This window comes from Scylla paramamosain, unplaced genomic scaffold, assembly GCF_035594125.1.
Source record: "Scylla paramamosain isolate STU-SP2022 unplaced genomic scaffold, ASM3559412v1 Contig31, whole genome shotgun sequence".
Taxonomy (NCBI): Eukaryota; Metazoa; Arthropoda; class Malacostraca; order Decapoda; family Portunidae; genus Scylla; species Scylla paramamosain.
The window spans coordinates 798,801-825,000 of NW_026973696.1; the positions used below are offsets into that span (position 1 = coordinate 798,801).

Consider the following 26,200-nt stretch of genomic DNA (forward strand, 5'->3'; position numbering starts at 1 on the left):
TGAAACGCTTACTGTATTCAAATATCACATAGATGATTAACCTGACTTTCAAATACAGTTTTCCTGTTAATAATACAGAAATCTTGTTAATCTGTCACTAGAACCATAGAAAACATCTTTGAAAACTTGTGTAGCTTCATAGAGTCTAATTAGTTCCCAGCAGTCGTCCCCAGTCGGCCCCGTTTACCGCTATCGGCGAGAGAGAAGGGCCGAGCTGTGGAATGCGATGCTGGTAATGAAAAAAAATGTTAAATTATTACTCATTGGGTGAAATTACTATATAACATAAGAGATTGGGTGATTAGGTAGCGCTGGATACGTAATGATTAGATTGGTTAGGTCTGATTGGAGTAGGTTCGTCAAGGTATGGTGATTTAGTTAGCTAGATAAGGTGATACGATTAGATTGGGCTGATATGATATACCAGGCCCTAATTAGGATGATTAAGTGAGATTGAGTAGGTGTGATTAGGCTGGAGAGAGCATTGGGCAGATGACGCAGTTAATCTTATTAGGTGAAATGAATAACTTGATCAGATTGTTTATTTATGTCCGAAGAAAATGTTTAGTTAATTGGCCAGTGACAAGTTGCAAAGGTGATTAGACTGCAGGTAACGTTAACAAGCTTGTTTGTCTAAGTGACTAATCTGTGATGCGTTTACTGAGGTGGGAATCACACACACACACACACACACACGCCCTTAATAATGCTGTATGTCACGTACGCCCATATATGTCCACACCCACGCCCACACCCACACCTACGCCCACACCCACACATACGCCCACTCATCGTACGTCTGCCGACTCACGCCCACCCCCGGTCACACATTATTTACACATTATTCATATATATATCTTTCCCTTCATGTTTGTAATGCAAGGCTGTGGTTACCGTATCGTGCACCACTGGTTGACTTCGTACGTGTGAAAAGAATATCGTACGTTACTTTTATTATTCAATTTTTATAATGTATATTAATATGCGCAGTTAGTGTAACGACTGTGTATCTGCTGCTTGTTTCATTATAAAGTGATAGACTCAATGTATTATTTCTCTTCCTTCTTCCTTCTCTTCCTTCTTCCTTCTCTTCCTCCTCTTCCTCCTCATCATCATCATCATAATTTCCTCTATTTTCATTATTGTCAGTTCATATTTGATTTTAAAGTGAAGTACGCCATTTTTCCTCCTCCTCCTCCTCCTCCATCTTGTCTGAGGGCATTGGGGCGAGCTGAGGTGCCGGGCAGGTGTCCACGCGCGAGTCCACTCTTACTGCAGACGTGACCGAGGTGGGTGAGCCGGGACGTAGTGAAGGTGAGTATGCTGTTGTGTGTATTTTATTTGGCGTGGTAGGGGGTGAATAATACGACTGGGAGTATTTGATGTGGAAAGCGAGTGATTTAGATACGAGTGAATGAATAAGGATGGGTGATAATGAGTGATTTGTATAGGTAACTGAATAATGAGCTTGTAATGGTGAAATCAACAGTGAATAAGTGATATGAAGGGGAAAGATACGAACAGCAGTGAATAATGGATGATTTAGATACGAGTGAATGAGTACCAATGAATAAGGATGGGTGATAATGAATGATTTGTATAGGTAACTGAATAATGAGCTTGTAATGGTGAAATCACAGTGAATAAGTCATATGAAGGGGAGAGATACGAACAGCAGTGAATAATGGGTGAATTAGATACGAGTGAATGAGTACCAATGAATAAGGCTGGGTATTAATGAATGATTTGTATAGGTAACTGAATAATGAGCTTGTAATGGTGAAATCAACAGTGAATAAGTGATATGAAGGGGAAAGATACGAACAGCAGTGAATAATGGGTGAATTAGATACGAGTGAATGAGTACCAATGAATAAGGGGTGGGTAATAATGAATAATTTGTATAGGTAACTGAATGAGGGTGTAATATTGAATAGTGAATCGGTGATCTGAGTAATTTGTGTAGTGATGTGTGGTGTTAGATTAGGATATATATTCTTTGTATTGGTGTTGATAATGTAATATGATTATAGCATGTGGTGTAAGCAGATTTACGTGTTCTCTCCAGGGTTATGGCGTGGTGGTGGCGGTGGTGACGGCGGCAGCGGCGGTGACGGCGGCAGCGGCGGTGACGACTTGGGTGTCCTGGGTGGCTTTAACAGGCAAGGATAGCTATGTGAAGGTGTTGGCAGTGGTGGTGAGTCTTATTTAACGACTGGGATAATTTGTACACGTGTCATAGCCTGTTAGTGGTGTATAAGCGTGTTACGGTGGCGGTGGTGAGGTGGTGGTGTTCGCGGTTCTCCAGTTGTGATGACGTGTGTGGCGGTGGTGAGTGTAACCGTACTGCAGGCCTGTGATTGTGGTGGTGGTGGTGATTCAGGTGGCAATCAGAAATTTTCAGTGTTGCTTATTTACGCAGGATGAAGCAGTTGCAAGCATCCTGAGCGAAGTTTTTTGCGATATTTCATGTGTTTTCGCGATTATTTGGTGATTCAAACATGCCACATATCTAGAAACTATCAAAACACGATAATTTATCCTTGTTTTGTCAATGTTCCTTCAGGCACGGAAGAAATATCAGCTAATTTAATCGCAAGGCAAGGTAGGGGTGGGGTGGGTCCCTGTGGTTGTAGTGGCCGGGCAGTTTAAAGGCCGCGTTGAATGAAAGGAGTGGGAGGTAACGGGGAGGAGAAAAGCGGGGGGGAGGGTACGTTTTTAAAATGCATATAATCGCCAGAAATATATCTTCTAGTATTGATATCCTAGCAATAAAAATACTGCTATATGTGTGTTGCCTGAGACTAGAGCAGGTTCTTAGTATGTATAGAATGAAATCAGTCAGACTCCAGAAATTGTCGTTTGTATGTAGTAATTATAAATTTTGTTATAATAACTGACATTCTATTTGTGCGTATCTTGCGTAAATGTTACGAGTTTTTCCTTCTAGTTAATATACAAAGTCAATATTGGAATCAGTTTTGAAATATAACAACAGTTTGCAGTTGCAATGTTGATATTTTTCATATAAGGAACTATATTATTTATTTATTTATTTACTTTATATAAAGAATTAATACTGTACGACATGTTGGCCTGCTTACGCCGGCAACAGGCAGCCATTATCTTCCCGCGTCAGTAACCGCAAGACCTCGGTACGGGGGGGCTGCGCTAATCTGTGTATCGAAACTTGCCTATAAGAAGTGATTTATTTTCAGTTAACTGTTGAAGACAAGTGTAGCGAGTGTCGGCGCTTGTGTCGGGAGTTCTGAGCACGGCTGTGTCAATGGAGATACCGTGAACACACACAGGAAGGTAAGAAAAACGGCTATCCGTGTATAATATCTTACCTACACGTGATCGGTCTGTTCAAGTCGTTGTCTGAATATTCTCCTCTGTCCTTCGGTGCCATAGTGCCACACATAGTGCCACACATACTGGCTCCCATGTCATCCCTTCTGCCAGGCACCTATATCTACGCAAGGGTTAACCTAACATCTTGGAAGGATAAACATTACATCTTGCGTGTGTAGTGACGTTCCCGGAGAGCGAGGGGTCACACACTTGACACCCTCAAGACTCACGGCCTCAGAGGTCACCCATAAGTTTTCCGTCAACCCTTTCATCACCTGTGTGTACCCAAGACTCCATACACACGCCTAGAGATGCTATTTCTTCATACGACTTAACCCCGGTGTATTGCAGAGTCAGCCGCTGGAATTAACGTTCATCATCTGGTTTAAATAATTGCATCATCATCTTGCACTCCCAGCTTGTTCATATCACTTCCTTATCACGCCTCTTCATCTTATTATGTCTCCCAGCGCTTCTTCTTCCGCTAAACTTCATCATTGCCTTTCTCACTGCATCCTCTTCTCTTCATATCACTTCCTTCATGCCTCTTCATCTTATTATGTCTCCCAGCGCTCCTTCTCCCGCTTAACTTCATCATCATTGCCTTTCTTACTGCATCCTCTTCTTTCCTTGTGTTCAAAATATGTTAGTTGTGGTTTTCTTGCCTTGATATTAATACGAGTATTCCTCACATTATTCTTTTATCTTCACTGTCTCCTTTCTAACAGTGAAGTGCCAGCTCTACACATCTCACCATCCTCATCTCTGTGCTCTCCAGAATGCCTTCCTCTTTCTTCCTTAAAAACCATGTCTCTGCACCATATAGAAGTACTGGTCTGAACTCAATTGTGTATAAGGTTTTATTGTGTATATCTTCCCAGCTTTAATGGTGTTTTTTTTTTATCTAAGGTTAACTGTGTAAATCTTTCCAGCTTTAATGGTTTTTTTTTTTATCTAAGGTTAATTGTGTATCTTTCCAGCTTTAATGGTGTTTTTTTTTTATCTAAGGTTAATTCTGTATATCTTTTCAGCTTCTTTTCTGTTCCTCCTCCTTCTGCAGTTACTGATCCTAGGTATATTTTAACTGTGCTTCAATCTTATGCCATCCTCTGATGTTACATGTATTTTCTATTATCTTCTCTGTTGCTTATCATTAAATCTGTCTTCTGTGTGTTTGCATTCATTGTCTCTCTCTCCAGGTTGCTTTTCTATAACAAATATCTCTCCTGTACACCACGTATCTTTCTCTTTCGGTTTCCAACTCGTCTTACTACAAATCTGTTGCTTTTGTTACCAATGTCTTTGATATCTTTCCGCAACTCTGGTGTTTCTGGTAAGGTGCTTTTGTTACCAATGTCTTTTATATCTTCCCACAACTGTGCTGTTTCTGGTAAGGTGCTTTTGTTACCAATGTCTTTGATATCTTCCCACAACTCTGCTGTTTCTGGTAAGGTGCTTTTGTTACCAATGTCTTTTATATCTTTCCGCAACTCTGCTGTTTCTAGTAAGGTGCTTTTGTTACCAATGTCTTTGATATCTTCCCACAACTCTGCTGTTTCTGGTAAGGTGCTTTTGTTACTAGTATGTCTTTTATATCTTTCCGCAACTCTGCTGTTTCTAGTAAGGTGCTTTTGTTACCAATGTCTTTGATATCTTCTCACAACTCTGCTGTTTCTGGTAAGGTGCTTTTGTTACTAGTATGTCTTTTGTATCTTCCCACAACTCTGCTGTTTCTGGTAAGGTGCTTTTGTTACCAATGTCTTTGATATCTTCCCACAACTCTGCTGTTTCTAGTAAGGTGCTTTTGTTACCAATGTCTTTGATATCTTCCCACAACTGTGCTGTTTCTGGTAAGGTGCTTTTGTTACCAATGTCTTTGATATCTTCCCACAACTCTGCTGTTTCTAGTAAGGTGCTTTTGTTACCAATGTCTTTGATATCTTCCCACAACTCTGCTGTTTCTGGTAAGGTGCTTTTGTTACTAATGTCTTTGATATCTTCCCACAACTCTGGTGTTTCTGGTAAGGTGCTTTTGTTACCAATGTCTTTTATATCTTTCTGCAACTCTGCTGTTTCTGGTAAGGTGCTTTTGTTACCAATGTCTTTGATATCTTCCCACAACTCTGCTGTTTCTGGTAAGGTGCTTTTGTTACCAATGTCTTTGATATCTTCCCACAACTCTGGTGTTTCTGGTAAGGTGCTTTTGTTACTAATGTCTTTGATATCTTTCCGCAACTCTGCTGTTTCTGGTAAGGTGCTTTTGTTACTAGTATGTCTTTGATATCTTCCCACAACTCTGCTGTTTCTGGTAAGGTGCTTTTGTTACCAATGTCTTTGATATCTTTCCGCAACTGTGCTGTTTCTGGTAAGGTGCTTTTGTTACCAATGTCTTTGATATCTTCCCACAACTCTGCTGTTTCTGGTAAGGTGCTTTTGTTACCAATGTCTTTGATATCTTCCCACAACTCTGGTGTTTCTGGTAAGGTGCTTTTGTTACCAATGTCTTTTATATCTTCCCACAACTCTGCTGTTTCTGGTAAGGTGCTTTTGTTGCTAGTATGTCTTTCCCTGAATGTTTCTTCAACTTTGCTTCTAAATTCATTCTTCTTTTCACTTTTCATCTCCCAGACTTTAATCTTTTCATTCTTTTTTCCTTTCTCTTCCTTTCACTTTTCATCCTAAAATCTGCTACTGATAATCTAATTTAATCTTTCATTCTTCATTCTTTCTCTTCCTTCCACTTTTCATCCTAAAATCTGCTACTATTAATCTAATCTAATCTTTCACTCTTCATTCTTTCTCTTCCTTCCACTTTTCATCCTAAAATCTGCTACTATTAATCTAATTTAATCTTTCATTCTTCATTCTCTCTCTTCCTTCCACTTTTCATCCTAAACTCTGCTACTGATAATCTAATTTAATCTTTTCATTCTTCATTCTCTCTCTTCCTTTCACTTTTCATCCTAAAATCTGCTACTATTAATCTAATCTAATCTTTCATTCTTCATTCCTTCTCTTCCTTCCACTTTTCATCTTAAAATCTGCTACTGATAATCTAATCTAATCTTTCATTCTTCATTCTCTCTCTTCCTTCCACTTTTCATCCTAAAATCTGCTACTAATAATCTGTTGCATCACCACTGCTATAACTTTGCAATCCAGTCTGTACCTAACTTAACCTAACCTAACCTAATATGTAGTCAGTCTGTACCAGGATATGTAGTCAGTCTGTACCAGAATATGTAGTCAGGAAAAAAAAACTCTAAAAACAAAAAAAAAAACCATTAGATGACTTACATTAAATATTTCTTTCAGATTTAAGAAGTAGGATGATGCCACATAGACAGACAGACAGGTGTGGAAGAAGTGCTGGCATACTGGAGGTCAAGAGTCACGTGTTGAGTCATAAAGGTCACCAAGAGAGGTCATCCACTCAACCCCACTGCCAGTCCAGACGCAACACTGTCATGAAGATTTGCCTCAAGCTGTCTGCCTGTCTGCCTGCCTGTCTGTCTGTCTGCCTGTCTGTCTGTCTGTCTGTCTGTCTGTCTGTCTGTCTGCCTGCCTGCCTGTCTGTCTGTCTGTCTGCCTGTCTGTCTGTCTGCCTGTCTGTCTGTCTGTCTGTCTGCTTGCCTGCCTGCCTGCCTGCCTGCCTGCCTGCCTGCCTGTCTGTCTGTCTGCCTGCCTGCCTGTCTGCCAATTAATGATCTGTGTATTCTGTTATACTTGTGAATACTGTATGTGTGTGTGTGTGTGTGTGTGTGTTGTATTGTTGTGTAAAGTATATTATTGATTGTATAGCACATGTATGGGCTGGCCAGACCTGATGTACTGTGACAACCAAAATCTTGACATATACTGCTTGATAAATGAAAAGTAAAAATAGATAAATAAAATAAAAATTTTGTGCCAAACTAATGAGGTCTTTCTCTGGTCTTTTTCAGAGGTGCGTATGTCTGCGAGTCAGCCCAACCAAAACCTCTTGTGTCTTGCCTTATTCTGATAATAGGTTCAGTTAGGTTATTTAGTGTGGGGGTCTCTTTTTCCTTACTAACAAAATTAACAACCTGTCCCTTCCTTCTCGTCAAGCTGTCCGTGGGAGATGCCCCGAGACTCTCAGGTGTTTCTCAAGCATCCACTGCCAGTGTGGTGAGTCTCCTCTGCATTTCCTGCCTGTTAAATGACATGTTATATTGATGTGTTTTTTTTCAGAATTTGTTTATTTTATTTTAACGTGTGTGTGTGTGTGTGCTTGCTATCAGTTTCATAGGTAAATGTGTGGAAAGATTAATTCTAAGTAAAAATAAATATAGCTTTATTTTCTGTTCTAGTCTAACCTTCCCCCTGTCTCATCTCTGCCTGTCAATTTCTGCTTCTCCCATGTGTATCTCAGCCTCTTCCAGTCTATCCCAGTCTCTCCCAGACCATCCCAGTCTCTCCCAATCCATCCCAGACCATCCCAGCCTCTCCCAGTGCATCCCAGACCATCCCATCCTCTCCCAGACCATCCCAGCCTCTCCCAGACCATCCCATTAACCCCCCCCAGACTATCCCAGCCTCTCCCAGCCTCTTAATTTTTGTGTGTGTGTGTGTGTGTGTGCCTTTTGAGTGAGTATTGAAATGTTTGGTTAAGTCAACATTCTGACCTGAGAGAGAAAATTGTCACTTACTCCAAGATTTAGTTAATTTCTTTAGGTCAGAAATTAATCTGAATAAGTAGTAAATTTGGTATTTTTGCGCATTCATTCATTGATTCATTAATTTGTGTGTTAAGGGAGAGTAGTCTTGTAGAGTCATTCACTCTCCTTCACAGTTTGTAGGAGAGTGAGTGAAATAATTTATTGATTGTGAACTAATGGATCTTTTTCCCCTCTCTCTCTCTCTCTCTCTCTCTCTCTCTCTCTCTCTCTCTCTCTCTCTCTCTCTCTCTCTCTCTCTCTCTCTCTCTCTCTCTCTCTCTCTCTCTCTCTCTCTCTCTCTCCCCATAACAGCTAGGTCACCTTGAATAGTCAGACGGGGCTCACTCAACGTAAGTGTTGTCTTGTTGTGTCTTGTCACTATAAACTGATGGATGGATATAATTGTTATATATATGTATATATAATTTTATTTATTACTTGTATGTACAATGACAACACCTTCAGATGACACAAATTTCCATGTGAATTTAATGTTGTCCCCCCTTTCCTGCATATCTTCCTTCCACGTTATTCCTCCATAAGTTATGCTTTCCTCAACCTTTTCTATGAGTGACTATCATCTCAATTCAGTCAAAATAACCTTTTTTTTTATTTTATTTTTTTTCCTCTCAGAAGTGACTTAGTAATTGCAAATTTTGTGTTCCAGTGTTGCAGTGTTCGTGTTGCAGTGTTGCAGACTTTCACCCAAACAAGGGGAGTATTGTTTATTTATTGCATTGATTTTGCATATATATTGCTTGATTGGGGGGTGGATCTGAGGGTATGAGGGTACCTATGTAGGGTGTGTGTGTGTGTGTGTGTGTGTCTGTCTGTCTGTCTGTCTGTCTGTCTGTTTTTTTTTTTTGTTTGTGTGTGTGTGTATTTTTTTTTATATTGTGTGTGTGTGTCTGTGTGTGTCTGTCTGTCTGTTTTTTTTGTTGTTTGTGTGTGCGTGTGTGTGTGTGTGAGTGTATTTTATGTGTGTGTGTGTAGGTATTAGGCCAGAATCTTAGAATATTTGACTTAGGTTAATAGAAGAGTGGTAGGTTAATAGAAGAGTGGTAAGTTGATGTTATTTATGAAAGGGTTAAGTAAGGCATAGAGAGAGACAGAGAGCTACTGATAGGATTAGGATGACAGGGAGTGTGAATGGTTAGCTCAGATTATATGGAGTGCTTCATTCCATATAATCAGAGCTTGTGTGGCATGCTGCACTGTTGCATACAAGTATCTTCTTATTTCCGTAGTGGTGGTGGTGCTGGTGGTAGTGGTGGTGGTGCTGGTGGTAGTGGTGGTGGTGGTGGTGGCACGTTATGAATGATATATTTTTTTTTTTTTTTTTGGTTCGGGGGTATATAGTGTTTATAGATATATATATATATATTTTTTTTTACCCAGATCTTTTGGTAAGAGGTCTGGGTTTATGTATGGATGTATGTACGTGTCTGGCCAGTATTTGGTAAGATGCTGGCTGGATTGTGTGTCCATGCGTGTGTGTGTGTGCGTGTGTGTGTATGTATGTATGTATGTATGTACGTGTCTGGCCAGTATTTGGTAAGATGCTGGCTGGATTGTGTGTCCATGCGTGTGTGTGTGTGTGTGCGTGTGTGTGTATGTATGTATGTATGTATGTATGTATGTATGTGTCTGGCCAGTATTTTGGTAAGATACTGGCTGGATTGTGTGTGTGTGTGTGTGTGTGTGTGTGTGCGCAATTTTCTTCTTTTAGGTTAACTAATTAGTTAAATAAATAAATAAATGAGAAAATAAATAAATAAATAAATGAGAAAATAGGTAAAAGTAGTAATAAGAAAATTTGAAAGTAAATAAATATATAAATAAAAATATAGGAATATTTATGAGGTGGGGGAGCAGAAGGGGGGGTGGGTAAGCAAGATTAGGAGTGCTGGTAGAAGTAGGGGGTGAAGGGGCGGGTGAGGAAGCTGTATGGATGACCACAATAGGGGGGGCGGGTTGGGGTAGGATGTGGGTGATATATAATTTGCTAATATTTGAACCCTTTATATACCGACATGCATACTGACACATTTCTCTCAGACAGATAAGCCTGGCTGGTGAGAGAGAGAGGGAGTGGGGGGTTCTGTTTCATTATGTAAGTGTTTGAGGTGACGAGGTTGTCTGGCCAGCCTTGACCCAGTACATGTGATAGGCTTATTGGAATTCATCATTGTTCTTGCATTGTAATCGTTATTGTGTGTGTGTGTGTGTGTGTTTGTTATTAGTGTACTTTAAATTGTAGATGGTGTATTATTGAATTAACATAAAGTTAACATGAATTAACATAAAGCACAATTTTATTAGTATTTTTTGTTTATTTGTTTTAACCAAGACTAGTGTACAAGTTTTTGGTAAATAAATTGTTATTAACATTACTTACTGTTTTGAAACCTTTCTACTGTAGGAGTTTAAGTCACAGGAAGAAGTAAAGAGACATTGGTGTAAATATTGGATTGCATTAGAAAAAAAAAATAATAATTTTCCTCCCAAAGGTGAACAGTACTTATGGAGGCCTGAATGGTGGTGAGTCCATTCCAGACTATTCCAGTCACCCACCACTCTTTGACAAGTAATTCCTCCTTACTTACTAATTCCTTCTTACTTACTACTACTACTACTACTACTACTACTACAGCTGGCCCCACACATTTAAAGCCATTTTTTAAAATTTTTACAAAGTTTAGACATAGACAGATAAAAGAATTTGTTTGTTGAATGCCTAATTGCTTCATTTCTGGTATTTTAATATATTTTTTAATTGTTAGGGTGTTCAAGGTGTTTTTTCATAATATTAGTGATAGTTTTGTAGGCTTTGCTTATTTATGTCTGATATTTTATCTATTAATCTCTCAGTGTACCCATTTATCTAAGTATCTGCTGGACCTAACTTAACTAGGCCTATCTGTTTCTCTCTCAATGTCGATCTATTTACCTAATCTAACCATCTATCTCTCAGTCTATTTAACTTTCTGTTTAACCATTTATCTATGTCTCTATCTCAATCTATGTAACTAAGTACCTACCTAATCTAACCATCTCTATCTCTCTCTCTCAGAATGTGGATGAGGGGACAAGAGAGCCAGTGTTCCAAGTACCACCACCATCACCACTGCCACCACCACCACCACCATCAGGAGCACAGATTCACTGAAGTCTCTACCAAGATTTCTTTGAGTTTTTTGATAAATTTAACTTCCAGGAGAGAGAGAGATGCTGATTGTTAAAGGCAGTGTGTGAAGCCTGCCCACTGTCTTTGTATATACAGGTTAGGGTGTGTGTGTGTGTGTGTGTGAGCGTTTTGTATCCTCCACACTGCTTGTCTTAATCTAGCTTGCCAAACTAAATGAAGTCATCCACAGCCACAGCCTTATTCTTCCTTTCATTTGTATCTACACAGTCCTATGAGCAGCTCCTCTTCCTCCTCCTCCTCCTCCTCTTAATGTTTTCTCTTTCACTGCTGTTCATGAAAGTGTAGAAGAAATATTAGTTATATCTGGCAGTGATCAGACCTCATGTACAGGTGTGGTCCCTTACTACAGACACAGCCTAAGGTAACCTAACCCAATCATTTCAGAAGGTGGAATTTGAGTCGGCCAAGCCTCAGAAATGCAGGAAGGATTAGCGGTGATGACTGCAGGCTGCCATCGACCCGCAGGTAATTACCACATACTGCCGGTGCCCTTGTCACACATCGGAACGCTGCCCTAATTTATGGTTTTATCCTTTTGTTTGTTTATTTATTTATTTATTTATTTATTTATTTATTACCTCTCAACTCATTAAGTCTATCTACCTGACAGCTTTGTGTACAGAAACACTTACCTACTGACTCGCTGACTTGCTTCCAGGTGTGATGGTGCCCGACCAGCTGGTACACATCAGTGAGATGGTGGTGGTGCTGGAAAACAGCTGGTTTGCCAAGTGCAGCGTCAGGCAGGCTGCCCGCCCACACAGTCACCAGAAGGATCACAGGTAAGGCAGAGAGGGGAGAGGCATGACAGGGTGATATTGAGAGAGAGAGAGAGAGAGAGAGAGAGAGAGAGAGAGAGAGAGAGAGAGAGAGAGAGAGAGAGATTGAGATTGTGTGATTATAAAGTAGAAAGGATGAAGGTGTTAGTCTGTGTGTGCAAGAGGAACAGAGATAGATTATTCCTCCTGCTGGTCTGGCTTTCTACTGTCTATTTGTCTGGTCAACTGTCTATATTATTTTATATTCCTGCTGGTCTGGTCTATTTATATTATTCCTCCTGCTGAATCCACTATTTTTCTCCACTAATGTATTATTCCACTATGTCAGCCAATGTTAAATACAGTTACTTTGCATGTTTAAACTTCAATGTTCCCTTTATGTGTGACAATAACAGTTTCAATCTTGGATATGATATGTCACTCAGTCATTCAGTCAGTCAGTCACTCAGTCACACAGTTATTCATCAATGAGTGAGTCCTACCTTCACTGTATACCCAGTGTGTATACAGTGACAGATTTCACTCACTCACTCACCCCTCCCACCTGCTTCCCACCCCCAGGTCATCACAGGAATCAAATGCAGCATCAGTATGGCTCACCAAACACTTCCCCTCACACTGGTGGTGTTGACCTGCCTTGTGAACACCTGATCTCCTGTGCTCCTGTCCTTCACAGCTCTCCAGGTGACATCAGGTAAGTCAGACACCTATCTTTCACCTGAATAGCTCTCTCAATCCCTAGTGGAAAGGCTGCTGCTACTACTACTACTACTACTACTACTACTACTACTACTACTACTACTAATAATAATAATAATAATAATAATAATAATAAAAGGCAAAAGGAGTACACTACAGGGGGCCAAGGACACACCACAGCTGCCCACATACATATTTAAGTCATTTTTTATGGATTTTTACAAAGTTTAGACATAGACAGATAGAAGAATTTGTTTGTTGAATGCCTAATTGCCTCATTTCTGGTATTTTAATGATTTTTTAATTGTTAGGCAAGGCGCACATTGAGACGCAGGGCAGCACAGAGCAGGGCAGACGCAGGGCAGGGCAGGGCAGGGCAGCACAGCGCAGCACAGGCGTGGTGCGCACATTGAGAAGCAGGCTGTCGTCCTGTGCGGTAGTGTTGATCATGGCTGTTGCCAAAAATTACTTTGGAAACCTTAGTTCCGATTCCGACTCAGAAAACGAGTTGGAGAAAGTAACGTTATTATATGACATTTGTAGAGCAAAGAGGTCAGTGTGGAGGAGTGAATACTTGGAGAAGAGGAAAACACATGGAGAATTTGCCCATAACTCGTTCTTATAAGTTCCTCTCATATAATGAGGATGACTAGTGTCATACAGCACTCTTTGATGGCGAACAGCCTCTATGAGTTGCTCTGTGGACGACATTGTGAGTACTGAAGAGCAAGTTGCTATCGAGCTGCGCCGCACGTGGCACAGGAAACTGCGTTGGAACGACTGCGTCGCGCTGGCCGGCACAGGTCTGCATCTGTGCTGTGCTGTCCTGCGTGTCAATATGCGTGCTTAGGTTTAAACCGGTGAGATGCAGTTTTCTGCCCTGCTCTGTGCTGTGTCGCCTGTGTTGCCTGCGTCTCAATGTGCGCCCGGCCTTAGGGTGTTCAAGGGTTTTTTTCATAATATTAGTGATAGTTTTGCAGGCTCTGCTTATTTATCTGTCTGTTATTTTATCTATTAATCTCTCAGTTTACCCATTTATCTAAGTATCTGCTGGACCTAACCTAACTAGGCCTATCTCTGCTTGTCTCAATGTCTATCTGTTTACCTAATCTAACCATCTATCTCTCAGTCTATTTAACTTTCTGTTTAACCATTTATCTATCTCTCTGTCTCAATCTATGTAACTAAGTACTACCTAACCTAACCATCTCTCTCTCTCTCTTTCTCAGATGTGGATGAGGGGACAAGAGAGCCAGTGTTCCAAGTACCACCACCATCACCACTGCCACCACCACCACCACCATCAGGAGCACAGATTCACTGAAGTCTCTACCAAGATTTCTTTGAGTTTTTTGATAAATTTAACTTCCAGGAGAGAGAGAGACAGAGATGATTGTTACTGGCAGTGTGTGAAGCCTGCCCACTGTATATACAGGTTAGGGTGTATGTGTGTGTGTGTGTGTGTGTGTGTGTGTGTGTGTGAGTGTGTGTGTGTTTTGTATCCTCCACACTGCTTGTCTTAATCTAGCTTGCCAAACTAAATGAAGTCATCCACAGCCACAGCCTTATTCTTCCTTTCATTTGTATCTACAGAGTCCTATGAGCAGCTCTTCCTCCTCCTCCTCCTCCTCCTCCTCCTCCTCCTCCTCCTCCTCTTCCTCCTCCTCGTCTTCCTTCTATTATTCCTGTTTCCTTGTATGTCTTATTCCTCCTCCTCCTCCTCCTCCTCCTCCTCCTCGTCTTCCTTCTATTATTCCTGTTTCCTTGTATGTCTTATTCCTCCTCCTCCTCCTCCTCCTCCTCCTCCTCCTCCTCTTAATGTTTTCTCTTTCACTGCTGTTCATGAAAGTGTTGAAGAAATATTAGTTATATCTGGCAGTGATCAGACCTCATGTGCAGATGTGGTCCCTTACTACAGACACAGCCTAAGGTAACCTAACCCAATCATTTCAGAAGGTGGAATTTGAGTCGGCCAAGCCTCAGAAATGCAGGAAGGATTAGCGGTGATGACTGCAGGCTGCCATCGACCCGCAGGTAATTACCACATACTGCCGGTGCCCTTGTCACACATCGGAACGCTGCCCTAATTTATGGTTTTATCCTTTTGTTTGTTTATTTATTTATTTATTTATTTATTACCTCTCAACTCATTAAGTCTATCTACCTGACAGCTTTGTGTACAGAAACACCTACTGACTCACTGACTTGCTTCCAGGTGTGATGGTGCCCGACCAGCTGGTACACATCAGTGAGATGGTGGTGGTGCTGGAAAACAGCTGGTTTGCCAAGTGCAGCGTCAGGCAGGCTGCCCGCCCACACAGTCACCAGAAGGATCACAGGTAAGGCAGAGAGGGGAGAGGCATGACAGGGTGATATTGAGAGAGAGAGAGAGAGAAAGAGAGAGAGAGAGAGAGAGAGAGAGAGAGAGAGAGAGAGAGAGAGAGAGAGAGAGAGAGAGAGAGAGATTGTGTGATTATAAAGTAGAAAGGATGAAGGTGTTAGTCTGTGTGTGCAAGAGGAACAGAGATAGATTATTCCTCCTGCTGGTCTGGCTTTCTACTGTCTATTTGTCTGGTCAACTGTCTATATTATTTTATATTCCTGCTGGTCTGGTCTATTTATATTATTCCTCCTGCTGAATCCACTATTTTTCTCCACTAATGTATTATTCCACTATGTCAGCCAATGTTAAATACAGTTACTTTGCATGTTTAAACTTCAATCTTCCCTTTATGTGTGACAATAACAGTTTCAATCTTGGATATGATATGTCACTCAGTCATTCAGTCAGTCAGTCACTCAGTCACACAGTTATTCATCAATGAGTGAGTCCTACCTTCACTGTATACCCAGTGTGTATACAGTGACAGATTTCACTCACTCACCCCTCCCACCTGCTTCCCACCCCCAGGTCATCACAGGAATCAAATGCAGCATCAGTATGGCTCACCAAACACTTCCCCTCACACTGGTGGTGTTGACCTGCCTTGTGAACACCTGATCTCCTGTGCTCCTGTCCTTCACAGCTCTCCAGGTGACATCAGGTAAGTCAGACACCTATCTTTCACCTGAATAGCTCTCTCAATCCCTAGTGGAAAGGCTGCTGCTACTACTACTACTACTACTACTACTACTACTACTACTACTACTACTACTACTACTAATAATAATAATAATAATAATAATAAAAGGCAAAAGGAGTACACTACAGGGGGCCAAGGACACACCACAGCTGCCCACATACATATTTAAGTCATTTTTTATGGATTTTTACAAAGTTTAGACATAGACAGATAGAAGAATTTGTTTGTTGAATGCCTAATTGCCTCATTTCTGGTATTTTAATGATTTTTTAATTGTTAGGCAAGGCGCACATTGAGACGCAGGGCAGCAGAGAGCAGGGCAGACGCAGGGCAGGGCAGGGCAGGGCAGCACAGCGCAGCACAGGCGTGGTGCGCACATTGAGAAGCAGGCTGTCGTCCTGTGCGGTAGTGTTGATCATGGCTGTTGCCAAAAATGACTTTGGAAACCTTAGTTCCGATTCCGACTCAGAAAACGAGTTGGAGAAAGTAACGTTATTATATGACATTTGTAGAGCAAAGAGGTCAGTGTGGAGGAGTGAATACTTGGAGAAGAGGAAAACACATGGAGAATTTGCCCATAACTCGTTCTTATAAGTTCCTCTCATATAATGAGGATGACTAGTGTCATACAGCACTCTTTGATGGCGAACAGCCTCTACGAGTTGCTCTGTGGACGACATTGTGAGTACTGAAGAGCAAGTTGCTATCGAGCTGCGCCGCACGTGGCACAGGAAACTGCGTTGGAACGACTGCGTGGCGCTGGCCGGCACAGGTCTGCATCTGTGCTGTGCTGTCCTGCGTGTCAATATGCGTGCTTAGGTTTAAACCGGTGAGATGCAGTTTTCTGCCCTGCTCTGTGCTGTGTCGCCTGTGTTGCCTGCGTCTCAATGTGCGCCCGGCCTTAGGGTGTTCAAGGGTTTTTTTCATAATATTAGTGATAGTTTTGCAGGCTCTGCTTATTTATCTGTCTGTTATTTTATCTATTAATCTCTCAGTTTACCCATTTATCTAAGTATCTGCTGGACCTAACCTAACTAGGCCTATCTCTGCTTGTCTCAATGTCTATCTGTTTACCTAATCTAACCATCTATCTCTCAGTCTATTTAACTTTCTGTTTAACCATTTATCTATCTCTCTGTCTCAATCTATGTAACTAAGTACTACCTAACCTAACCATCTCTCTCTCTCTCTCTCTCAGATGTGGATGAGGGGACAAGAGAGCCAGTGTTCCAAGTACCACCACCATCACCACTGCCACCACCACCACCACCATCAGGAGCACAGATTCACTGAAGTCTCTACCAAGATTTCTTTGAGTTTTTTGATAAATTTAACTTCCAGGAGAGAGAGAGAGAGAGAGAGAGATGATTGTTACTGGCAGTGTGTGAAGCCTGCCCACTGTCTTTGTATATACAGGTTAGGGTGTGCATGTGTGTGTGTGTGTGTGTGTGTGAGTGTGTGTGTGTTTTGTATCCTCCACACTGCTTGTCTTAATCTAGCTTGCCAAACTAAATGAAGTCATCCACAGCCACAGCCTTATTCTTCCTTTCATTTGTATCTACACAGTCCTATGAGCAGCTCTTCCTCCTCCTCCTCCTCCTCCTCCTCCTCCTCCTCCTCCTCCTCCTCCTCCTCGTCTTCCTTCTATTATTCCTGTTTCCTTGTATGTCTTATTCCTCCTCCTCCTCCTCCTCCTCCTCCTCCTCCTCCTCCTCCTCGTCTTCCTTCTATTATTCCTGTTTCCTTGTATGTCTTATTCCTCCTCCTCCTCCTCCTCCTCCTCCTCCTCCTCCTCCTCCTCCTCCTCCTCCTCCTCTTAATGTTTTCTCTTTCACTGCTGTTCATGAAAGTGTAGAAGAAATATTAGTTATATCTGGCAGTGATCAGACCTCATGTACAGGTGTGGTCCCTTACTACAGACACAGCCTAAGGTAACCTAACCCAATCATTTCAGAAGGTGGAATTTGAGTTGGCCAAGCCTCAGAAATGCAGGAAGGATTAGCGGTGATGACTGCAGGCTGCCATCGACCCGCAGGTAATTACCACATACTGCCGGTGCCCTTGTCACACATCGGAACGCTGCCCTAATTTATGGTTTTATCCTTTTGTTTGTTTATTTATTTATTTATTTATTTATTTATTTATTACCTCTCAACTCATTAAGTCTGTCTACCTGACAGCTTTGTGTACAGAAACACTTACCTACTGACTCGCTGACTTGCTTCCAGGTGTGATGGTGCCCGACCAGCTGGTACACATCAGTGAGATGGTGGTGGTGCTGGAAAACAGCTGGTTTGCCAAGGGCAGCGCCAGGCAGGCTGCCTGCCCACACAGTCACCAGAAGGATCACAGGTAAGGCAGAGAGGGGAGAGGCATGACAGGGTGATATTGAGAGAGAGAGAGAGAGAGAGAGAGAGATTCTGTGATTATAAAGTAGAAAGGATGAAAGTGTTAGTCTGTGTGTGCAAGAGGAACAGAGATAGATTATTCCTTCTGCTGGTCTGGCTTTCTACTGTCTATTTGTCTGGTATAATGTCTATATTTATATTATTCCTGCTGGTCTGGTCTATTTATATTATTCCTCCTGCTGAATCCACTATTTTTCTCCACTAATGTATTATTCCACTATGATATTCCAATGACAGATTTCAGTTCTTCAGTATTTTGAGCAGTTCTGAAGTTCCAGTGACAGGTATAACTTCCTCACCAGACTTATCAGTGGTGTGTTGAGATGTTCCACTGACAGGTATAGCTGCATCTGACTCACCAATACTTTGCTGTAAGGTTCCATTCACAGGTAAAGCCTCATCAGACACAACACAGAGTGCAGCTTCTTCTGAGATACCAGTGGTCTGAAGTGAAGCTGCAAGAAGTTTTCCCAGCACAGATCTTCACTTACATTTCTGTTGCCAGCACATCTCCCGTCAGGTCTTAGGAGCACCGGGTGTTGTTCGGCAGGAAGGAGGCCAGGTTGTTAGGGCACGGCCTCACCCCACTGTCGCACACACCCACAGGCATGAGGGGTGCCAGCCAGCAGGCCACGTCCCCAACACAGCTCCCACCTGCATCCTGACCTCATTCAGCATCAACACCAGCCACACAGAAAAGTGATGCTCCTGCAACAGCTGACATTTACCTTTGCCAGTCACCTAACCAACCTAAACTAACCTAACCTCACACCCACAGGTTCGGAGGCCTCCAGAGAGCTGCCCAGAGTGAAGCTTGTGGTATAGAGGAACAGCTGCTAATCATCAAGCTTATGGTGTGGCTGGAGGAAAGTGGGAGGAGCCTGGAGGGAGTGGTGGAGGTACAGTACTTGGAGAAAATCCCTCCACCATGACGACTGGGTGTCTGCTGTACAGGCCACCAACCAATGGTGAGAGAGGGAGAGAGAGAGAGAGAGAGAGAGAGAGAGAGAGAGAGAGAGAGAGAGAGAGAGAGAGAGAGAGAGAGAGAGAGAGTCATGATAAAGAATATTGGGCACAGGCTTCACCACTGGGTTGACTGTGGGGGCTGCGTTCTTCTGCTGGGGAAGTACTGGCTGGTTGGTGGCCATGGCTGTCCACGCACTCACTGTTGCTGTGGCTGGCATACTATTCTTTGCTCTCTTCTTCCAGGAATTGCTGCCTGAGGTGTGTGTGTGTAGTGTGTTTACTGTAATAGCTATTTGTTTGATAATTATATTAGTTTTCTGAAATATGCTGTGTGCTTTACATTGTGCTAATATCTCTGTCTCTATCTATGTGTATTTACCTATTTGTATGAGACAGGGGAAGAGGGAAGAGGAGGAGAGAAGAGGGGTGCTTGGGAGAGGAAAATGTATGTGTGTATGTATGTACAGGGGAAGAGGGAAGAGGAGGAGAGAAGAGAGGTGCTTGGGAGAGGAAAATGTATGTATGTATATATGTATGTATGTATGTATGTATGTATGTATGTTTATTTTCCCTATGATACACAAAAACACCCTTGAAAACCTGTATATAACTTGCCATAGAACACACTCTCTCTCTCCCACGTGCCCACTCCCTCTCTCACCCACCGTCTCACCTCCCACACAGATGCACGCCCCGTCCTGCAGCTTCAAGGGACTCACCTCTCCTTTCCCAGTCATCGGTCCCTTGCTTCCTTGCCTCCTCCCACCACCACCACCACTGCTGCCATCACCTATGAGGGAGAGACACTGTGATGTGGCTGCAGGTGGATAGGTGAGGCATTGTTCTAGTGTTGTTGTGAGGTGTTCCATTACCTTGAAATCCACAGGCCTTGTTACCTTGCATGCATGTTCAACAAAAGTCAAAGCTAATGAGAAACTTGCTTTTATAAAACAGCTTGCTACCCAACAAAGCAAAGGATTATATTTATTTATTTATAGTCTTTCACTATTCCATAATTCAAGCCAGTGAATCTAATCTCTTTCTTTCTATACAGATACCAGGATATGTGACCACCACCACCACCACCACCACCATTGGAGATGCCCCTCTGTAGTTGCACATTACGGCCCTGTTGTGTACCCTGGTGGCCTTCATAGTTGACCGGTGAGTACGTATATATGTTGAGGGTTGCTGTGCTCTCAGTCACTGTCTTCCGAGGCCACAGAGAGTTTCTCCTGTTGATACTGTAGAAATGTTGTGTATCTGTCAGAAGAACCATAAAAAAACTCTCTTGAAAACCTGTGTCTCTTCAACTAGAGACTTTGGGAAGTAGTGGAGGTGTGGCCAGACTTGTTTCAGAATGTACCAGAAAGTCTAACCTGATTTTCTTGTTAATATTGGGATTTTTATTGGAGTTAAAAGGAAGTTTGATATTTTATGAATATTTATTTATTTGGTGAATTCAATGAAGTTTGACATAAAGTTATATTCAAAGTAATTACAAACACACACACACACACACACACACACACACACACACACACACACACACACACTACAGGTCTTAACCAATGCATCATAAATTTTTGTGTATAGTTACATTGTGCTTAGTATTTTGCAAACAGCATCTTTAATAATTTTATTGCATGCCTAAAAAAAAAAAATTCAAGCAACATAACTTAATATTTGTGTTTGTTTATGTGCATGGCTCTAAATAATATATGTTTGTGTGTTTGTGTGTTAGTTGGCTTGTGTGTGTCTGTGGTTTGCTATTGGTTCAGTACATCTGTGCCTGGCCTGGTCTGAAACGTGGCTGCTTTACAATGTTTTCTGGCACAGAGGAAGAAATGGTGTGCTGTTCTTCTGTTTTGTCCTGACTGAGAAGCTGTTGTGCTTTTTTTTCCTTGTTCTGCGTTGCTGTGCTTCAAGGGGTAGACTTGCCTGTCCTCCATTGTCCTGTGTCTGTCATGCTTGTTGTATAGTCAGTAAAACACCTTTTGTTCTGTCTTGCCCTGAATGGTCTGTTGTGCTTGTTGTGTCTCTCAGATCTTCCACATTCTCTTCTTCTCTTATTTTTTCTGATAATTTCCTTTGACTTTAATTCTTTTCATCTATCAACACCAATATACCACACCACACCACACCACCACCACCACCACCACCACCACCTGCATCACACTCAGACTTTCCTTTCCTCCACTTAGCTGAGTGCAGCTGTCAGTGACTGCAGGAATGGACCTCAGATGGCGGATGCAGCATTACCAAGTCAAGAAATTGTCCAGTATTTTATCTCTGCTCTCAAACAAGCAATGACCAGTGGTGGTGTTGTTCATGTCTGGCTTGTGTGTGTGTGTGTGTGTGTGTGTGTGTGTGTGTGTGTGTGTGTGTGAGTTTGTTCACCCATTATGATTTGAAGAGATTGTGTTTGTATTTTTATTGTGGTACTCCGTGATTATACTTTGAAATTATACGGCCTTAAAATTGACCTTTACCCTCGTAGTGACCTCTGCTTGACCCTGTGTGGTAGTGGAGTGAGGCTTGTGACAGTTAGGTATGGAGGAATTGGTTGTCAGAAAGAGTGGTGGGTGACTGGAATAGTCTGGAATGGACTCACCACCAGTCAGGTTGTCAGAGGTCAGTCAACACCAAGCTTTAAAAGAAGGGATTTGCTCGCCGGAAGTCCACAGATCCGGAACGGCCCAAGAACGCACACACGGGTGCTGTTGCCGTGAGCCGAGCCCCAATCCTTCCTCTTTCCACGCGTAATCTCTTCTTGGCCGATGCTTCTTCTTGTTATTTTAATTTGTGGTTAAGGACCAGCACCTCAGTGGCTCCTTTTTCATCTGATTTAAAATAAGGAAACAGAGAGAGAACATTTGAACATTTATTAATAACTAAGTCACATTTAGGAGATATATACATAGTGAGGTTTAATGTGTCTGTTGTAGTTAGCCTTTTTAAAGCAGAGGTTTAAAGTAGTGTGGTAGATATGATAAGAAGAAGAGTCTGCATACACTATTGCTTTAGAATGAGGTAATAATTCAAATTAGTAGGTAGCTAAGATCAGATTTTAAAATTTTGTTTTAAATGTGGTGATAGAGGGTACATCCTGAATTTGGAGAGGCACAGAGTTCCATACAGGAGGCCCTAGATAAGAAAGTGAGTGGTTAAATTGGTTAAGTCCATGAGGGGGAGAATGGTGAGGTTAGACATACTAGCCTATCTTCAAAAGTTTTCTTATTCATATTCATTCACTCCTTGGGTCACTAAATAGCAATGGCAACAGTGACAAGGCATTATTACTTACAGGAAAGAGTCGGCCTCCAGCATTACTTTGGGCTGGACGTACCGTAGCTTGCGTTCACTGTCGTTGCAGATCACCCGGGCCAGGCTTGTCTTGCGGAGCTCGTACAGTTGTTCTGAAAGTGTGGTTCGGTTTAAGCTGTGTGTTTCTGAATGCATGGAACAGTTCAGGGCTCCCTTCCTAAATATATGGTAGTATTATTGAATTATTAATTTATTATAATACTGTAGCCCAAATAATGAACAAAAGGCCATAAGAACACAAGAAAGGCTGATATTGACAAACATAAGATAAAAAAGGAAGGAGAATTGAAAGAAACAAGAAGGAACTGAGAGGAAGAAGAAGGAAAATAGACAGTAATGTTTATAATTTGAATAACCCATAGACAACAAGAGAACAGAGAAGACCTGCTGTTTCTGGACACAAGGCAAACAAGAGGAAATAGCAAGGGGGTAGGAAACACATCAACAACCATTGTAACATAAATTTATACTAAGAATAGCTGGTATTTTAAATGGACTTAATAGATGTATAGCCTTGCAATCTCAGTTTATGATTTCAAGCAGGTGAAAACACACACACACACACACACACACACACACACACACACACACACACATGATTAGGTAGAGAACAGACACAGGAAAAAGGTATATTCATTGAAATCTTGCAAAATGATCTTAGTATGGCCCAGAATACAGATCATTTAAGGTCAAGTTGCATGAAATTTATTTATTTAGAGGTATTTATTTATGTTGGTATATGTTGACCTCAGCAAGACCCAGGACACAAGGTCATTCAAAGTCAGATGTATTGCTGTTTTGACCTCAGCAGACCCAGAATGAAAGGTCATTGAAGGTCAAATTATGTTTATGAAGCTTTTCTATTTCATTTAGTGAGATGTGTGTGTGTGTGTGTGTGTGTGTTATATGCTTTTTGTTAGGGGACAAGAGAGTTGTGAGAGAGTAGCGTTTATTCTGGAGCATAGTGACCCTGGTGGCATTTTCACTACTACTATTGATTTTATCTATCTCAGGGAAGGTTAGGTTAGGTTAAACTAGGTTAGGGTAGGTTAGGATATCGCACCACCTTTCTTTGTTAATCTTACCAATTATTATTTTTGGTACTTTGAACTATCTTAGCCTAACCTAACCTAACCTTAAATAAATAAACAAATATAAACTTACCTGATTGATTCTGCTCTTTGTTGATATTGGCAATCTTCTTCCGTGAGTGGGACAGCACTTGACAAGTTTACAACTTGTTCTTCAGTTCTTTTCACATGTAAATTGCAGGCATGCATTTACAGTTCATAAGGTCTTCCCATGCAGGTTTCTTATCTGCATGGGTCAGGGAAGCGTGAAACCGTCCCTTTACTATACATTGTTTTTATGCCATGATGTTAACCAAACGCACTGTTTCATCATTTGACCAGTTTGGTTCCTCCTGAGTGTTTGGAGTTGGGTCCATGGAGTTTAAATTGTTGTTGTCAGGTCTTGTTTACATATGAGCACATACTTCTTTCGAATGGCACACATTTACAGTAATACTCATATGTAGATAAATAATACTTTAATATAATAACAGCTAAGGCATTGCAAAATAAGAACATGAGAAATTAATGCTGGAAAAAATACGAAAAAGACCAGAGATGAGCGCTCAAATAATTATAAGAAAGAAAATCCTAGAATATATAAGCCCGCGGTCTCTTGGTGGGTCATGTAGGTTCGCTTCAAGTGACACAAATTCATGTATATAATTGGATTGCTTCATCATTTACAGCTAAGGCATTGCAAAATAAGAACATGAGAAATCAATAATGGGAAAAATACGAGAAAGGGCCACAGATGAGCAGTAAAATAATTATAAGAAAGAAAATCCTATAATATTTAAGCCACTGGTCTCTTGCACTATGGAGTCACGTAGGGAGTCGCTTTAAGGTACGCCTTGGCTTGAAAATGTGACGTTTTTTTCGTTTCCCTTCCTTCAGCTACGCTTTCCCCGCGGTGAGTGGAAAGGTTAAGGTTAAGGTGCCTCAGTGTGGAGTTAAATTGAGGAATAACTTAGAACAGATATTTGTATATTTTGGATTTTTTTTTTTTTTTTTGAGGTGAACGTTTTGCTAGGCATTTGTTAGGCTGGACTGTAGTGTTGTCTCTTCTCTCATTCCCTCCTTCTCCTTTGTATAAGGTTATTAATTTGGTAGTGTATGGCAAGATGTGTTGAGTGATAACTACAGGTTGGGGTGTGGAGTTGGATCCGGTTGTGGCCCAGCAATGGGTGATCTTTAACCCTTTCACTGTGACACAAAGCAATTAGCAGTGCCAGAAGCAATGTGTGAAGTCTTTATAAGCATAACTGAAACAGAAATTAATAACTGGGAACCCATTTTGACTAAGCCATAAGCCCAGCGTGTAGTGAGGTGTCTCATTAGGGTACTTGTGTAGGATTGGAGTCCCGGGGTGGCTTAGCCCATAAGTTGCCTATGCTAGTTGCCAGGCATGGCAACAGGAATGAACAACTGGGAACCAATTTTCACTAAACCATAAGCTCTGTCATCGTGGGACCACATTCCTTCATGAGTGCTACCTGCTTAGCTTGGTGGTGCTGGTGGTGGTGTTGGTGGTTACCTTAATGTCTGTCTGTCTCCTCCTCCTCCTCCTCCTCCTCCTCCTCCTCCTCCTCCTCCTCCTCCCCACCACCCCTGCCGAGAGGTGAGTGTATGTTTATTCTGATTTCCTATTCTGTTTATTTCTCAGTTTTAGGACTTTATATAATGTTTTTTTTAGACTTGTCAAGGCTAGCTGATTAACCCTGACTACATGGCAAGATGTGTTGACTGATAACTACAGGTTGGGGTTTGGAGTTGGATCTGGTTGTGCCCCAGCAATGGGTGATCTTTAACCCTTTCACTGTGACACAAAGCAATTAAAAGCAGTGCCAGAAGCAATGTGTCAAGTCTTTATAAGCATAACTAACAGAAATTAATAACTGGGAACACATTTTCACTAAGCCATAAGCCCAGCGTGTAGTGAGGTGTCTCATTAGGGTACTTGTGTAGGATTGGGGTCCTGGGGTGGCTTAGCCCATAAGTTGCCTATGCTAGTTGCCAGGCATGGCAACAGGAATGAACAACTGGGAACCCATTTTCACTAAACCATAAGCTTTGTCATCCTGGGACCACATTCCTTCATGAGTGCTACTTGGTTGGTGGCATTGGTGGTTAGGTTAATGTCTCCCTGAGGTGTGTGTGTGTGTGTGTGTGAATGAATCATTTTTCACATTCCTGAAAATGTAAGAATGAGAAATAGAATGTTATGAAAACAGAAAATTTCTAGTCTAACCACATGAACTTTGGTGTTTTTCAGAACACTCTTAAGGTCATTAACCTAAGCTAAACTACCCATGGGGGCTTTTCCCTCCATGGACCTCCTTCATTAACCTAACTTAACCAAAAATTACCCAGCCTAACCAAACTTTACATTACCCGAGAACCGAACGTAACCTAACCCAACACAACGTAACGTTATGTAACCTAAAGAACCCAGGGGGGCTTTGCCCTGCATACTCCCTGTTTATGGCTAGTAATGTTAGCTTTTTTTACACCACCATACCACAATAAAAACAATGATTTGGAAGTATTCACTAAATTAACTTGTACGAGGAAGGTCTCGTGTCTCGAGTTACTTCACACCTGAGGTGTGTGTGTGTGTGTGTGTG

General features: G+C 41.7%; 1 protein-coding gene and 2 long non-coding RNA genes across 6 annotated transcripts in view; 2 read left to right on the forward strand and 1 right to left on the reverse strand.

The window, feature by feature from the left end:
- Positions 1-1,254: 1,254 nt before the first annotated feature.
- On the forward strand, positions 1,255-7,294 carry LOC135097773 (uncharacterized). Its single transcript, XR_010266115.1, has 4 exons — positions 1,255-1,314; positions 2,069-2,162; positions 3,219-3,315; positions 6,670-7,294. It is a non-coding gene; the product is annotated as an uncharacterized LOC135097773 (long non-coding RNA).
- Positions 7,295-9,954: 2,660 nt separating this feature from the next.
- LOC135097772 (uncharacterized) overlaps positions 9,955-26,200 on the forward strand; it is an 18,320-nt gene continuing 2,074 nt past the window's right edge. Inside the window, exons 1-16 of one of the 4 annotated variants that reach the window (XM_063999800.1) lie at positions 9,955-10,146; positions 11,107-11,316; positions 11,626-11,706; positions 11,900-12,023; positions 12,582-12,714; positions 13,949-14,044; positions 14,673-14,753; positions 14,935-15,058; positions 15,631-15,763; positions 17,001-17,218; positions 17,757-17,837; positions 18,031-18,154; positions 18,989-19,109; positions 19,861-20,007; positions 20,231-20,340; positions 21,381-21,644. In XM_063999800.1, coding sequence (XP_063855870.1) covers positions 17,789-17,837; positions 18,031-18,154; positions 18,989-19,109; positions 19,861-20,007 — 441 coding nt within the window. In that variant the 5' untranslated portion in view covers positions 9,955-10,146; positions 11,107-11,316; positions 11,626-11,706; ... (6 more) ...; positions 17,001-17,218; positions 17,757-17,788 and the 3' untranslated portion in view covers positions 20,231-20,340; positions 21,381-21,644. The other 3 variants (XM_063999802.1, XM_063999801.1, XM_063999804.1) reach the window with 3 other exon arrangements.
- LOC135097774 (uncharacterized) lies at positions 21,790-24,307 on the reverse strand. Its single transcript, XR_010266116.1, has 3 exons — positions 23,668-24,307; positions 22,484-22,595; positions 21,790-22,019 (listed from the first exon to the last, which is right to left on the reverse strand). It is a non-coding gene; the product is annotated as an uncharacterized LOC135097774 (long non-coding RNA).